The following is a 14,802-nucleotide window of genomic DNA, read 5'->3' on the forward strand; positions in this document are numbered from 1 at the left end:
GGAAAGTGCTTTGCTCCTACACACTAGGCCTATCCTGCCCCTATTAATTAATGTACACAACATTTAAGAAATATCACAAATACCAGCTACAACACTCTTTTTATGGAATTGGTAGTTTAATTCTGGAACATGACAATATTGCAGTAGCTGATGTAGCCCTGAGTGAGAACTATTGACTTTCTTTTTATGAACAATTTTATTGAGGAAGTATATGCAGACTATAAACTAAGAACATTTCTCAGCTTCTAACATGGCATTTAAAATAGTATTTTGTTACACCAATATAATATAAACCCAATTCCTCAAGTTTACTGCAACAAGAACAAAAAAACCTTTTCACGGAACTGACACTTGTTCCCAAGAAGCTGTCTATACGCGCCCTGATGTGTTTCTATAACTGCAACTGATTCTTTACACATTTAAAAATAATTGTTCAAAGTGGCAAGTATTTTAAATATCTTGGGACTGATTCTGATCTCACTTTAGCAGTTTTGCACCAGTTTAACTGCACTGATTTCAATCGTATTGTATTAGCATAAACCAGGAATAAATGAAAGTCGAATGAGGTCACCTAGAAACAATGCAAATTTTATAAACATATTTTCACACCATATGGTGTTTTTGAAGTCTTATGTTTTTTGTTAAAATTATTTCCTACATTATCACCAACTGGGGTCTTTTATTACTTAATAGCTACAGTAAAAGCTCTTTTATCTGGCACTTCACCAACTGGCAAGCTCTATAAAATGCTGTTTCTGATCTGCACTGAAAGTCCAGTTTATAGTGCAGTTGATGCAGGGTCAGCAGGGAGCTGAGGGTGTGGGAGGGGCTGTGGGGTGTGCTCTGGGAGGCAGTTTGGGGCAGCGGGTTGAGATGCAGGAGGGGCTTGGGCACTCACCTCTGGTGGCTTCCCGCAAGCAGTTCCCTGTCTCTGCTGTTGCTGGCAGAGGTGCAGCCAGGAGGCTCTGCAGGCATGCTACCTCCCCAAGTGCTGACTCCATGGCTCCCAGCCCATTGGCTAGGAGCCGCAGCCAATGGGAACTGCAGGGGCAGTGCCTGCAGATGGAGGCAGCATGCCTGCTTGCAGAGTTGCCTGGTCATGCCTCCGCCAAGAGCAGCAGATGGGGAGCTGCCAGAAGTGAGCTCCCTCCTGGACTCAAACTCCCTTGCCAGAGTCCATGCCTGGCAGCCCCTCCCACACCCCTGTCCCACACTCCAAACCCCTCCCTCTCAGTTAACCGGCATTTTTAATTTACTGGCACCCCTCATTTCCTCAACATATCAGTTGAAAAAGCTTTTACTGTATTATCAATTAAAACAAGAAGAGGTCATCATTACAACAAAACAACTATCAGAGTTAAAATATCTGGTGGGGAAGTGTAGTATCATTCCATATTCTTTTATGAAAATATGCTTATGATATGAATATGACATAGCTGAGATCTCACGAGCCATCTTGCATAAAGTATATCACTGGAAAATTATGATTTACAGAATGTGATCAAATTTGTATGCCTGTATCATTTACGTATCTGGAGTTAGGCATATTGACTACGTATCTGTATTTCAACTATGCTACTTTGGGAGACACCCACTGCCAACTGTTCAGGTACAACTATGGAAAAGCTAGCGAGGGCGGATGGTGCATCAGTGAGGACAATGAATTGTGAAAAGCTTGGCCTTCCTGTGGATGCTCCATACTGCCACTGACTCATGGATGCTGTGATCCTACAGAGTCTTGTCTTGTCACCTGACACTAAAACATTACCTAGGACTTCTTGTAGCTTTCCACTGAAAGGGGATGGGAGTCAAGTTTGATAAAGAAAGGATTCACACCTTATGTAGATCCTATTTAAGGGAGGGAGGAAAGGAAACAGACTCCTACTCTCCCTGGTCTGTCTGCCCAAGAAGAGAAACTGCAAAAGGGAAGGCAAAGTGGGGAGTCCAGACTGAGACAGGGATCCAGTCTGAAAAGGAATATAACTGGAACTCTAACCCACAGAAACTTTGCAAATTGCCTGTAACAATATTTAGGGTGAGAAATACTATTTTGTAACCAATTTCTCTAATGAAACTAGCTTAGGTGCATGTTTGATTTCATTTGCTTAATAATCTGCTTTGTTCTGTTTGTTACTCCTCTTATGACTTAAAATCTGCCTTTTATAGTTAATAAAATTTGTTTAGTTTATATTGAACCCAGTTTCTGTAATTTCTAACTGGGGGGGAAAGAAGCGTGCACATCTCTCTCCACATTGAGGAAGAGGGCAAATTTCATAATATCTCTTTGTGTCTGCACTCCAAGGGAGGTGGACATCTGAGTGCTGGAGCAAGTCCCTTAAGCTGAGTCTTCCCAGAGCTGATGTGCAGCTGGGTGTGGCTCTGCCTGTGTGTGTGTTGGGGAGGTTTTAAGAGCTTGGCTCAGCAAGACAGGTTAAAGGGGACCCATGCTGGCACAACAGGTAGACTCTGTGGTATCTCAGCACATCAGGTGGCTTCCCAATGGGGCCAACTCATCATAGTAACCTTCACTAATGTACTGTTTATTTCTTTGAGGATCTGATCCTTTGCTCATTGAAGTCAAGGACAAAGCTACCACTAACTTTAGCAGTGCAAGATCAGGGCCTAAATCCTCTTCCAGTATGTGTTCATCTTTTAGATGGTATTGAGTAGGGAAATCATCATCTGTGAAGTAATCCAAATCCACTGCTTTCTATATTATTTTATTTGTGATACACAAAAGTCAAACTTCCACAAATACTTCTTTAGAACATAAAACTAAATGATTTTTTACATAAACAATTACATACAGCATTTATAATGTGCAGTACAAAATGTATGCTGCTTGGATGTGATAGAAATTGTATATGATATCATGATTTAAACAAGGTTAGTTACATGGACTAGTGCTGACTGTTACATTTTATTCAAAGCTTTGTGGTTATTCCCCAAGACACAGAAAACACAGAGTTCTGAAGTGCTGTTTTTTTCCTTCCTCTGCTCTCCCCAAGTTCACTTGTTTTGTAATTGCAAGAAGGCTCATTCTTATTTCCGCATTTACAGAACTGTTCTGAATTCGTCAAAAATGAAATTAGGCACATGCGCTTCAACCACCTAAAGAAACAGAGAACAGCCACTCTGTTAAAGTATTCCATAGCAACATTCAGCCATGAACACAGCAAACAACACTGTCCATGGATATTACATGTAGGTGTGTGTGTTTCCCCACTAAGTAAATGCTCAATGTTATCAATGTGGACTGGCTAGGTTTCTACTATATACACATGCACATGGAGATGCAGATTCTTTCCTACACAGACATCTGCTTGGCACATGAGCTTGGGTAAAGTTTTAGCTCCAGCTTAAGTTAGAACACCCCCTGGGATGCTCAAACTTACACCAGCTATCTGATGTCCCCATGGAACATATACACTAGTTGAGAATTGGCAGAGCAGTGGCACACTCTGCCTTGCAACCCCATGCCCCAACATCAGAGAGATCTAGGATAGGTTATGCCAGCCAGGTGGTGCAAAGTGGCTGGAACCATAAGAGAAAATCTCGAGCGAAATATTCTATATCTTTGACTCAGGAGCACTGCTTAGCAATGTCCTTTCCCAGAAACAGCAACTTCCCTGCACTTTTCAACATGTTACTTGTGTTACAGTTTATAGCAAATGGTATGAGACACTCAACTTGTAGTCAGATGCAGAAGTGCATCATGCGATGAATAAACTATTGGAGTCATAGTAAACTGCAAAGGTAACTTTATAAGCCCAAATTGTCATGGCTGCCTTCCATGTAAAATTTTAGTTTATTGGTATCAAGAGGCTGAGAAGGAGGCTTCATTGCCTTAGGTAAAATTTGTTACTGCAGAATTTGTTTTGCCAAATTTAGAAGCCACCCAAATCCATGGCTCTCGATTTAGAACCCAATTTATCGGTCCTCACTTCAGAGCGCAAAATATCCATGACCACCACTGTCTCTTTTTTAAAATGTTACACATCCCTCGCAAACGCAATCATTAGAAGATGGGATGAGCAGAAAGCGAATTCTTGTCCCGAATTTCACAGAAATTTGAAATAGTAGCTAAATGATCCTTCAAGGTGGGGCTGATGTGACAGAGATGGGAGCAATGGTATAAAGCAATCAGACTGACACACACAATTGCTAACCAAGCCATTTGTGGATTGTATGGACAAGGCTTCACAGTGATCTATTCGCAGACAGATTTTTTTCACTTTTATGTGTCCTTTCAGGTTCCTTATGCTGAGCACTGATGAGGACTTGCTACACTTGTCTGACATGCCTAACTGGTCAGTCTCGACAGAGATGCCCTGGTCCTGAATGAAAATATGTGGTGAAACTGCTACGCGTGACCCCCGCTATTCATAACATCAGCATAAACCAAAATTATCTTTTAATAAAGGGCTCTGAGGATTAAGTAAACCTTTAAAAAGGACAGATGAAAACGCACATGAAGGTTAGTCCGCAATAACAGGAAAAGCATCTATTGTATTGACCGCCCAATTCCAAGCTCCCATTACGACTAAAGATTGGAAAATGTAAGCTGTAAAGATCTACAGCCAGGGCTTTTAACTACAGTAGAATACTTTGAAAATAATGGGCCAGATCCTGAGCTGGTGTAAACCCATGTACTTCCTTCGGTTTTGATGCCAGTTTGCACTAGTTAAGGATATGATGTATTTCAGTGCTCTTCCAACACCGCGCTGAATCCAAGTTTTCTTTCTTACTTACCCTTCTTGGTAACTTTGTATAACGAACATAATCTTCCAGGAACATAAGGGCACCCACTACATCAGCAGGCATTTCTGGTATCTTCTGGCTATAATATACACACACACAAATGAAACTCATGCAGCTGGACATTGTCTTTTTGACTAGTTAAGGTAAGTTTTGCTAGAAAATGCCAACCTCCCACGTAATATTTATTCCTGTAGATCAGTGTGCTGTGGGATATCACCACAAAAAAAGATACTTGCACATGACACCTAAATATATGATTAAACATATTCTAATCAGATTACAGACTTAAATATAAATAAATAAATAAAAAAGAATGTTCAAATAAAAAGTCCTACATGAAAGGGGACATTAAAATAAATGTGAAAAGAGATACCTTGTGCACTGCTCCATAGTTGAGCGAATAAATTGACCAATCAGAGCCAGAAATTGTTCAGTGTATCGTGAATGAAACTGTTTCAACAGAGTGAGGAGCCCAAGCACTAAAGGGGGCCAGTCAATCGGATCTGCTGGCTTTTTGCACACCATTCCTGAAAGGAAAACACCACATTTTCCCCTCTATGTTCACAAAAACATCCTTTATAATCACAGCCAAACAAGAGTTATTCTCAGGAGGCTTCATGCTATTCCTGTTTTTACTTTTCATATGTTGGTCCCCTCGCTGGGGGCATCAGATCAACCTTGTCAAATCCAACCCCAGACACTCCAAATCCTGAAGGGCCTTCTCCACCTTGTAACTCATACGGGGCTGGTGACATGGCTTTTCACTCTAGTTAACAGTCATACAACGCCAAGGAACTAGATCCCAAGTTAGGTAGTTTTAAACTAACCAATAGGAAGAGCCTGAAAGAGGTAAGTTTCTAACTGGGGTGTGGCTTTTTAGAGAAATGGGGTTGGGAGAAGGGGAGATACAGGGCTTATGGCCCCCTAAATCTGAAGAATGAGGAGCCATGTTCTTATTTTCTCTTGCACTCTTCCCCCCATCCTGTAGGGCCCAATCAAAAACCCAACTAAGTCAACTGAAGTTTTTACATTGACTAAAATGGGGTTTGGATCGGGCTTACAGCTCCAAAGCTTTCCTGAGTTACAAAGGTCAAGATGAAATCTCAGAACTTACCTCTCAATCTAGTTAAGATGTTCTTCTAGTATATAAGTTCTCTGCCACATTAGCAGACTCCCACAGCTAATGGATAGTAATACATTTTCTGCATTACTTTACTCATGTTAGGTGAAGCAGTTGGTTGTGCATATTACCTATATTGTGTTTGGCCTTGTACATTCAATTATCATTGTTAAGTATTTACAAAAAGGTCCTCTGTCACATTGACTGCAATATGTCAGTTATTGTAAACAGTAAGTTATAAATGGAGTTGTACATAGAGAGGGTTTAGTTTGCGCTATATAAACAAAAAAACTTAGCCTATACATTTTAAGTCAAGAGCTGAATATCTTGAATACATCTACATTTACCCAGAATCCAACTGTATTTATGTAATAACAATTCATATAATACCTAGATTTTTGTTGTACTGAAGTTTTGGCAGCTGGGCAATCAGAAATAGGAAGTTGACTGTGGGGAAATATGGAAGTCGTTTCGTAGTTATATATATCTGGGAAGAAAAAGGAACACAGTGTTTACACGCTTATCAACAGAAGCTATACATGAGGAAACCAAAACAACACAGATCTTATTTGTATCAGAACTTAAGAACATAAGAACACTGCTAGCTACCTTTACAGAAAATTAGACAAAAATAAAATGTCTGCTTGTAACTCAATGTAAGTATTGGCTAAAATCACACAATAGCATGTATCAGACCTTATTCAATGGGTTATGAATGCCAGCTGCTTCCAGATAGGCTGTGATTTCATACAAAAGTGTGTTGTCTTCTTTAGGATACGGCAATGATGGATTCTGATAATGGGCTTCAATGTCAGCCAAGATTGCTCTACAACGATAAAAAGATAGAGATCAACTTTATATTTTTCATTATTTTAACTGAACTATCCATTTATAAATAATAATAAATAACAGGCAAGCCTGAAGTCATACTGCAATTGAGAAACATAGATCATATTAACATAAAGTAAAAAGTTGCAGATATAGAATCTTTGGAAATTGTTACAAATAATAATCAAAGAAAAATAAACTGCTCTCAGTTTTTCAGATGCCCCTTTTACTAAGGGCATGTATTTCAGTGTTAGCACCAGCCAGCATCTGCATAATTAGTAGAAGTGAGAAAAAGCACAGAATATGGTGAAATTTTTATGTCACTGTTTTTATCTCTTATCTAAATTTGACCTGCATTTCAGATATATCCAAATATTGAATACTTTCAAAAATTGTATCTTTTCACTGGCATTTAAATCAACAGTTAGTTGCGTCAAATTGTTTCTGAATTTGTCAGTGGTTATCTGAATCCAAAACTGTCAAAACTTTGCCCTTTTTTTTTTTTTTAAATTTGGCTCAATTCACAACAGCAACCACCACCACATATAATTCTATCAAAGCATTCTGCTTCTTACTTATTGAGGTTTTCCAAAGCAGCTGCCAAATGCTTGGAGTCGAATCTGCAGGAGTAATTCAATTCATTGGTAATTTGCCGTCTTAAAATCTGCATCTGACCAACCTGTAAAGAAAAAAAAAAATGAATAAGAAAGTAGTGAAAACAATGTTTAATTTTTCAAAAACCAGAGAGAAAACATGTTTAACAGTAACAACTTACATTTATAGAAAGCCTTATATCCTGATAAACTATTTTATATATCAAGCATCTGCTCACCAATGAAGTTGCACCCTGTATCTAGGTGAAATGTAGCAGCCTTTCTATAGGCCAGAGCAGCTGCATGAGAGTGTAGTTTAAGACAGAAATCTGAACTAGTGATTCTCAAGTGTTTTCATACTGTGGGCCATTTCTCAATATAGCAAGAGCTTCAAAGCACATCTCCTCCCCTCCTGCGCTCTTCACCCTGATCCCGCCTTAGCCTGTGCCATGTATACTGCTTAGATATATGACAAAAGAAAGTATTAACGGGAAAAGGTGAAAAGACCCGTGATGTGTGGGATGCAACTAGTTGCTTACGTCATCTGATTTTGTATCTGTGCTGTTTATTCCCTCTCCCAAAGACAATCTCCTCTAGTTGCCTGCAGCCTTCACTGATCTCTAAGTTATTTCGCAGTTTGCGTCTCAAGTGTGTTTAATAATAGAGTCATAGGGTCATTGATTATAGTAAAATGTACACTAACAAAACACCCACCAGACATATAAGTCAGCAAGACATGGAAAAGAGAGGTATTTGTTAGAGTTTAGCAGGTCAAAAATAAAAGCTTTTGGATGCCCTCAGGAGATCCCTGGACAGAGCTACAACAGACTGCAAGCATAAGTGCTTGAATACTGTCAAATGCTTCACCACTGTGATGAAAGCAGCTCTGAGAAATCCTGCTTTATGCCTGAAGCTGAAGAAGTCATTTTATGCCAGAAAGCGTTATTGCTCAAGTTGGTATTTGGCCCAGACACCAGGGACGAGTACCCCTCCTCTTGCAGAAAATACCATGGGATCATAACGACCACAAGCAGCCAAGATATAGGTTTTGTCTTTTCAGAAACACAGCATCTCTAGCAATGCAGCTACGTGATTTGGAAATACTAACAAAGAAATGATTCACCAGCATCACTTTAGGCCGCACCTTGGGTTTTCCTTAGAGAACTCCCATCCTATAACTGACTTGGCTCAGTCCTGCTTAACATGTAATACACTATTTTTACAAGACTATGATAAATATTGTACCAAGTATGTTTTATCATTTGAAAACTCATAATTTGCTGATCGTTATTGTCCTGGTAAAATATGTGCAGCAACACTGCATGTAAAGTTATAAGATTCCTTTGTATGGTATTACCAAGACTTGTTCCAAGTCTGGAGGGAGCAGCCACAAACCAGTTCCCCAAACGTTAGCCAACGCATCAGCCAGGTTTCAACAAAATCAAATGGACCATCACCTGGTTAAATGGCCATTCTTTGGGAGGAAAGAGGATGTGGATGAAAATCTACATCTTGAAAAAAAGACAGCTGAGGGTTTCTGTCCACACAGACTTTATGTCTCCTGAACCTCAGCTGAAGATGATTCTCAAAGAAGAGAGAAAGCTACAAGAAAGAGGAGCAAATGCCCCAAATGATTCTTCCCTTTCTCTCCACTCATGGCATCGACAACACTTGAAGAACAAAGGAAGCAGCACTGGACTGGGAGAAGGATCCTGAATGAAAGGAATTCAGCCAGTAAGAATACTGAAACATGGTGAGAGACTCCTTTGCTTTGAATTCACTTATCTTGTTAAGTTAGGGATTAGCCGTGTTTTACTTTTATTTTCTTGTAACCAGTTCTGATTTTTATTCCTCATTACTTATAATTACTTAAAAATCTCTCTTTTGTAATTAATAAACTTGTTTTATTGTTTTATCTAAACCAGTGTGTTTGGGATTGAAGTGTTTGAGGAACTCCATTTGGGATAACAGGATTTGTGCATATAATTTTCTATCAATAAAATGATGGGCTTTATATGAACTTGTATTGTAACAAGGAGAGAGCCGAACAATACAAAATTATGGGGAAGTCTGGGACTGGGAGTCTGCTGGTGTCGCTCTGCAGTGTAATACATGAGTGGCTGGTTATAGCACTCAGAGTATAACTGGGAGTAACTTACATACTGGAGGGTGTGTGAGAGAAGACCAGGAGTAGTAGCTCTCACAGCAAAGCAGTGTAAAAGGCACCCCAGGTTGGAGAACTGAAGCACACAGCTGTTCATCAGTGCAGATTGTACCGTGGGTAATGTTCCAGTAACAAATCCCATAGTTCCTGAAATGCACTGCGCTCAGCAGTAAAAAAAAATTATAAACAAAATGTACCTTCATTATGGCATCAAGATATGCAGCCCAGATCTTCTGAGTTTTGGCAACTGCTGCAGAATAAGTTTTGCTAGAATTTGCTGCAACAAAGAAATGATGAGTAAGTACATTCAGAAATCCTATAATAACTAGCTTTCCAGGAGCCTGCATTTGAGGCACTTACCTACAATTCCTTTAAGAGGACTCACCACATTCATAAGAGATTTTAATGTTTCCTGTACAGTTCTGTCTTTTTGTATATTTTTCTGAAACATACTGAGGAAATTCTAAAAACAAATTAGCAGACATTACACACACAAAATATGCTTTATCTTAGTAGCACAATATAGGCATTATAGAAATGAGATCAACATTTTCTAACAGCAATTGTGTTGTTATAGGGAGAGTAGGGTAGGAAAATTCTCCCGGACACAAGGCTAAAGAATTCCATGGTTAATCTTTCTACTTCTCTGGTATTAGTACAAACCTGCTGCTCCCATTAGTGAATAATACTTGAAGAACCAACCTTCTGCTTACTTTACTTAACTTTTAAGGAAGTACCCATTTCACTTATACATTAAAATGTTTCATTCATTTTTTGCCAGACCATAGTATTAATTTAAGCTGCTTTGGAGTTATTTGGGGAAAAAACTTGACTTGGTTTCAAGTATGTATGTGGCCAGAAAAAGATTATGTAGAATTGACACCTCCTTATTTATTTCAGTAAAAACAATAACCTCTACCCAGATATAACACGATCTGATATAACACGAATTCAGATATAACGTGGTAAAGCAGTGCTCCGAGGGGCGCGAGGCTGCACACTCCAGCAGATCAAAGCAAGTTCGATATAACGCAGTTTCACCTATAACGCGGTAAGATTTTTTGGCTCCCAAGGATTCATCTAAGCACAAACAATTCAATTTTTTTGCGGGGGTGCGGTTGATGCAAGGTCAAAATTAAATTATACCAGGACACCAAAACTATACCTTTCTAGTACTTTCTCCCCACACATCACCCATTTAACCTGTAAACTACTGTAACAGCACTTACACCAGAGCAACAGCTCTGACATTTCCTCCATCTGATATCTAAGATTTTATCTTTGTGAAGAATACCTGTTTGGATTTAAATGTATTTGACACAAAAACTCTTCTTATAAAAGGCTGGCAAGAGTGACCAAATATTACAATATTTGTTTTTAAGTGGCAAATAGCCACTGAAACAAGTTACTGATTAGTAAGATAGAATGTTCCTTAAAAATGGAAGCTCGAAAGTTACCTGCAGCTCCTTCACAATCATGAAACAGAGTAGTCTGTCTAGACCATTCAGACCGAAAGTGCCTAAAGTGTCCTGGATCTCTGAGAAGAGGTGACTGTTAGTTACTTCCTGATGACTTTTCATATCATACCATGTGTTCATTTGGTCAATGTAACAGGTGACTCTAAAGGAAAATTCAGAAACAAAACAATTTTTTTAGAAGTGCTAGGTGGAGTTTCTAAGAGGCCCGTGGGACCCCGGGACCTCTTGGTGCCAACTAGCAGAAGGCACAGAAGTGCATAAGGGTTACATGGATCCCCTGGGTCTGGTATCTATATATACTAGTTCACCAAAGCGTGTCACATAAGGTCTCTAGTGAGAGCCTGTGTTACACTGATCCTCCATCATTGTGAAATGTATGTATGGATGATAGATAAGGAGTTAGTGCAGTGGTTCTCAAACTTTTGTACTGGTGAACCCTTTCACATAGCAAGGCTCTGAGTGCGACCCCCTCCTTATAAATTAAAAACACTTTAAAACATATTTAACACCATTATAAATGCAGGAAGCAAAGCAGGGTTTGGGGTGGAGGTTGACAGCTCACGACCCCCCATGTAATAACCTCAGGACCCCCTGAGGTTTCCCGACTCCCAGTTTGAGAACCCTTCACTTATCTATCATCCATACATACTTTTCACAATGATGGAGGATCAGTGTGACACAGGCTTTCACTAGAGGACTTACATGACATGCTTATATATATGATGGACAGACAGACAGACAGAAAATTATGTTCTTTAGGTCTGTGGCCTGGGGCTGGTCACCAGAAGGTGAGAAACAGGTTTCTTTCACGCAGATGATGTTTCTCCATTGTCTGTCTACATGTAATTGAGTATAATATACTTTACAATGAATTCCTATTTACAGTCTGAGCAAAATGCTAAGCAAATGATTGCAGAATTTCCAGGGGAGATCCTAAGGAGGAAAACAGAAGAAGCAGGGGTTATCCTGTTTGCAAGTGCCGACACTGGATTTTTGGACTATGATTGTAGAGACACAGATAAACTCTGCAGCTTTCCACTAAAGAGGTAAGAGGACGGAGTGCTTGTGTCATGAACGGAAGAGCACAGCGAAGGATGTTGGAAGGATTTAGGGTGAGCTTTTGCTCTATATGACACGACAGTGCCTTGTTACTTAAGTTTAGGCTCTAGTATGCGTGTTATGATTTTATTTTACATGTAATCCTTTGTTTCCAATATCTCTGTTCTTGGTTAAACAAACATACACTTTATCTTCAAACAAATCTAAGTGCTGTGTGTCAAGCAGAGCTGTGTTCTACAGTGGAACTGGTAAACTATGCTGTGTTGTTCCTTTGGAAACAGGATCTGGTAATTCTGTGAGTGTCCAGTGGAACAGGGGCTGGACACTCCAGGGAGATGCTCAGAGGACTCAGCGGTTGGAGTGTGCCTACTGTTAACCTGTACAGAGAGAGCAGGGCCTGCGGAGGCATGGGAGGCAGTGCTTGTGTTGCCAGAGGCTGATGGAGCTGGGGAACTGACCAACAGCTGGCATAAAGAAGGCTTCCTCATGCTAAGAGCAGGTGGTAGTGAGGTGACTCACAACGCTGGGTACCCCCAGGAAGTGCCACAGTCCTAACAAGTTAAGTTACTTAGACAGACATTAGACATGAACTGGCCATAGGTACCGCATGATCTCTGGGCACTCTCTCCAATGCCAAATCCTGCCACCCTTCCTGGGTCAATGTCATCTGATTTTTTTTTTTTTGTTAACACTTTAAAGCATTGTTCCTGGACTAATCTTAAAAGTACAGGATAGATTTGGGAAAGTTCTTTGTTCTGAATATTTAAAACAGCAGAGACCACCACCAAGGAAAATTTATACTGGTTACAAGGGAGCAAATATGTCAGCATTACAAAAAGGGGATTCAAATAAACTGCATTATAATTCATGCACTATGTTGGAGACATATGGTACTTACTTTGGGTCTGTAATCCTCAGTATTTCTCTGCAAAGCCTTCCAATAAATGTTACAGATTCATCCACAGGTGTGAATTTGGGTATTGGAATATGACTGGACTGGTATATACTTTGCCAGTCTTGAATCTGAAAAACACATTTTAGAATAATTTTTCAACTCTGTCTTTGGTCCCTTTCAATTTGGCTTCAGAGAATTATTTTGCTTTTATTGAAAAACCACAGTGAACAGGAATCTGTACAAGTGAGATTGAAGAGAAGTGGTAGGAAGAATGGGGCTAACATAAATAAAGACAAGTAACACTAGAGGATTATATCTTCTGCTTTTATACAGAGTATGCATTTGCTCTTTTGCTAGCTGTGTTCACAAGTCCGGATCTGGGCAGCTCTCCAGCTTTTGTCATGATGATCAGGTAGCAGCCGTATCCAGTGCAGCCTATCTGTTCTTCCAGGATATGGGGGTTCAATAAGGGCTAGGCTCGTTTGGTTCATTTTCTGTTACGTTTCAATTAGTATTTCTCATTTTTTTGGGCAGGGTTTAGGGAGGAGAGGAAGGGTTATTCTTGATTTTATTGTTTTATGACTATATTTTAAAATAGGTCTCAAACTATAAGATCTTTGGGGAAGGGACCATTATTTTGCTTCGCGTGTGTACAGTGCTTAACACAGCAGTGTCTGGATCTCTGAACAAGCCAAAAAAAGCACCAATTTCTTTCCTTTTACATGTCCAGCACATGAAGTTGATAATCAATCTCAATTTTGTCTGGATGGAGCATGCATAATCATTACACATTTACTCATGTGGCATGAACGTCCAAATTTAAAGACATTAATGAACTGTGACAATCTTGTCAACCAGCATCATTATACCTTTGTTCTTAGGAAGTTATTGCACTCCTGTTCCACGTTATAGTTGATAATGCGGGACACTTCTTCCTGCCAAATCTTTAAACCATAAATGTTGACATAATCCTGGATGTACTCAAAAGATCGATGGAATCCATCCATGGTAGCTGCCATGTCTTTCAGTTTTGGCATCAGTTCACTTGGCTGTAGAAAAGGAGATTAATTAACCCCCTCTGAAGAGGCAGTATACAAAAGGAATGGATAATGACTTGTTTTTAAGTGTTACAGTGGAAAACAACCTAACAAAAGTTCAAAACGTGGTCTATTTAGGCTTTCATACTGGGCCAATCTAAAGGGCATATGGGCACCAGAATTGAACTGTTTTAAGAAACTTATCAAAGATTAGTTGAAAATTCAATTTATTAACACAAACATAGTATGAACTGAAATGTTCACAACTTCCAAGAGTCATGTCCAGATTACTGAATCTCCCTTTCCAGGAACAGCTGAGTGCTTCACTGCTGCCTGAAGTGGTGCAAGGAACTGTATTTCTTAGATAGACCCTTTATGTGGGCTGAGGAGTACTGTCAACTGTTGTGGGAAAACAAAGAACTCAGGATTGATAGGTAAGTGAAGAAAGGAATTTAAAACAAACTTCTTACAAAAGTTATACCTACTCGTACTGATTCCCTTCATGATTTGTGATTTCAGCTAACTATATTTCAATTTCACATTAAACTTCTTAACGATCATATGAAATGCTAGAAGCTACTTGAAAAGGTCCAGTACAGCAAGTTCCAGTCAAGTTCACATACGGAAAGAAAGTAACAAAACCAACTCTACTTGTACAGCACCTTGGCTCTAGGGTTAAAGGTGAGTCCCCTGTGAAGAGCCAGAGCTACTCGTTTGACTAGCTCCTTCCTTATTCCATCCTCTAACAACTGCTTTGGATCCACCTGGGTAAAAAGAAACACAAGATTTCTCTGAAAGTCAGAAAAAAGGATTTTCTAAACATATATATAAGTATTTAATCTAAGAACACCTTACTTTTAAACAATG

General features: G+C 39.5%; 1 protein-coding gene across 2 annotated transcripts in view; it reads right to left on the minus strand.

Moving 5' to 3' along the window:
* Nucleotides 1-2,704: 2,704 nt before the first annotated feature.
* The window catches only part of WASHC5 (WASH complex subunit 5), a 36,444-nt gene continuing 24,346 nt past the window's right edge, over nt 2,705-14,802 (minus strand). For both annotated transcript variants that reach the window (XM_050940626.1, XM_050940625.1), the window contains 12 exons: nt 14,598-14,699; nt 13,768-13,947; nt 12,902-13,026; nt 10,924-11,086; nt 9,827-9,929; nt 9,664-9,743; nt 7,285-7,388; nt 6,578-6,707; nt 6,272-6,368; nt 5,135-5,288; nt 4,753-4,840; nt 2,705-3,111 (listed from right to left, as the gene is read on the minus strand). In XM_050940626.1, coding sequence (XP_050796583.1) covers nt 3,055-3,111; nt 4,753-4,840; nt 5,135-5,288; nt 6,272-6,368; nt 6,578-6,707; nt 7,285-7,388; nt 9,664-9,743; nt 9,827-9,929; nt 10,924-11,086; nt 12,902-13,026; nt 13,768-13,947; nt 14,598-14,699 — 1,383 coding nt within the window. In that variant the 3' untranslated portion in view covers nt 2,705-3,054. The remainder of the gene's footprint in view (nt 3,112-4,752; nt 4,841-5,134; nt 5,289-6,271; nt 6,369-6,577; nt 6,708-7,284; nt 7,389-9,663; nt 9,744-9,826; nt 9,930-10,923; nt 11,087-12,901; nt 13,027-13,767; nt 13,948-14,597; nt 14,700-14,802) is intronic.

Source organism: Gopherus flavomarginatus, chromosome 2 (assembly GCF_025201925.1).
Source record: "Gopherus flavomarginatus isolate rGopFla2 chromosome 2, rGopFla2.mat.asm, whole genome shotgun sequence".
Taxonomy (NCBI): Eukaryota; Metazoa; Chordata; order Testudines; family Testudinidae; genus Gopherus; species Gopherus flavomarginatus.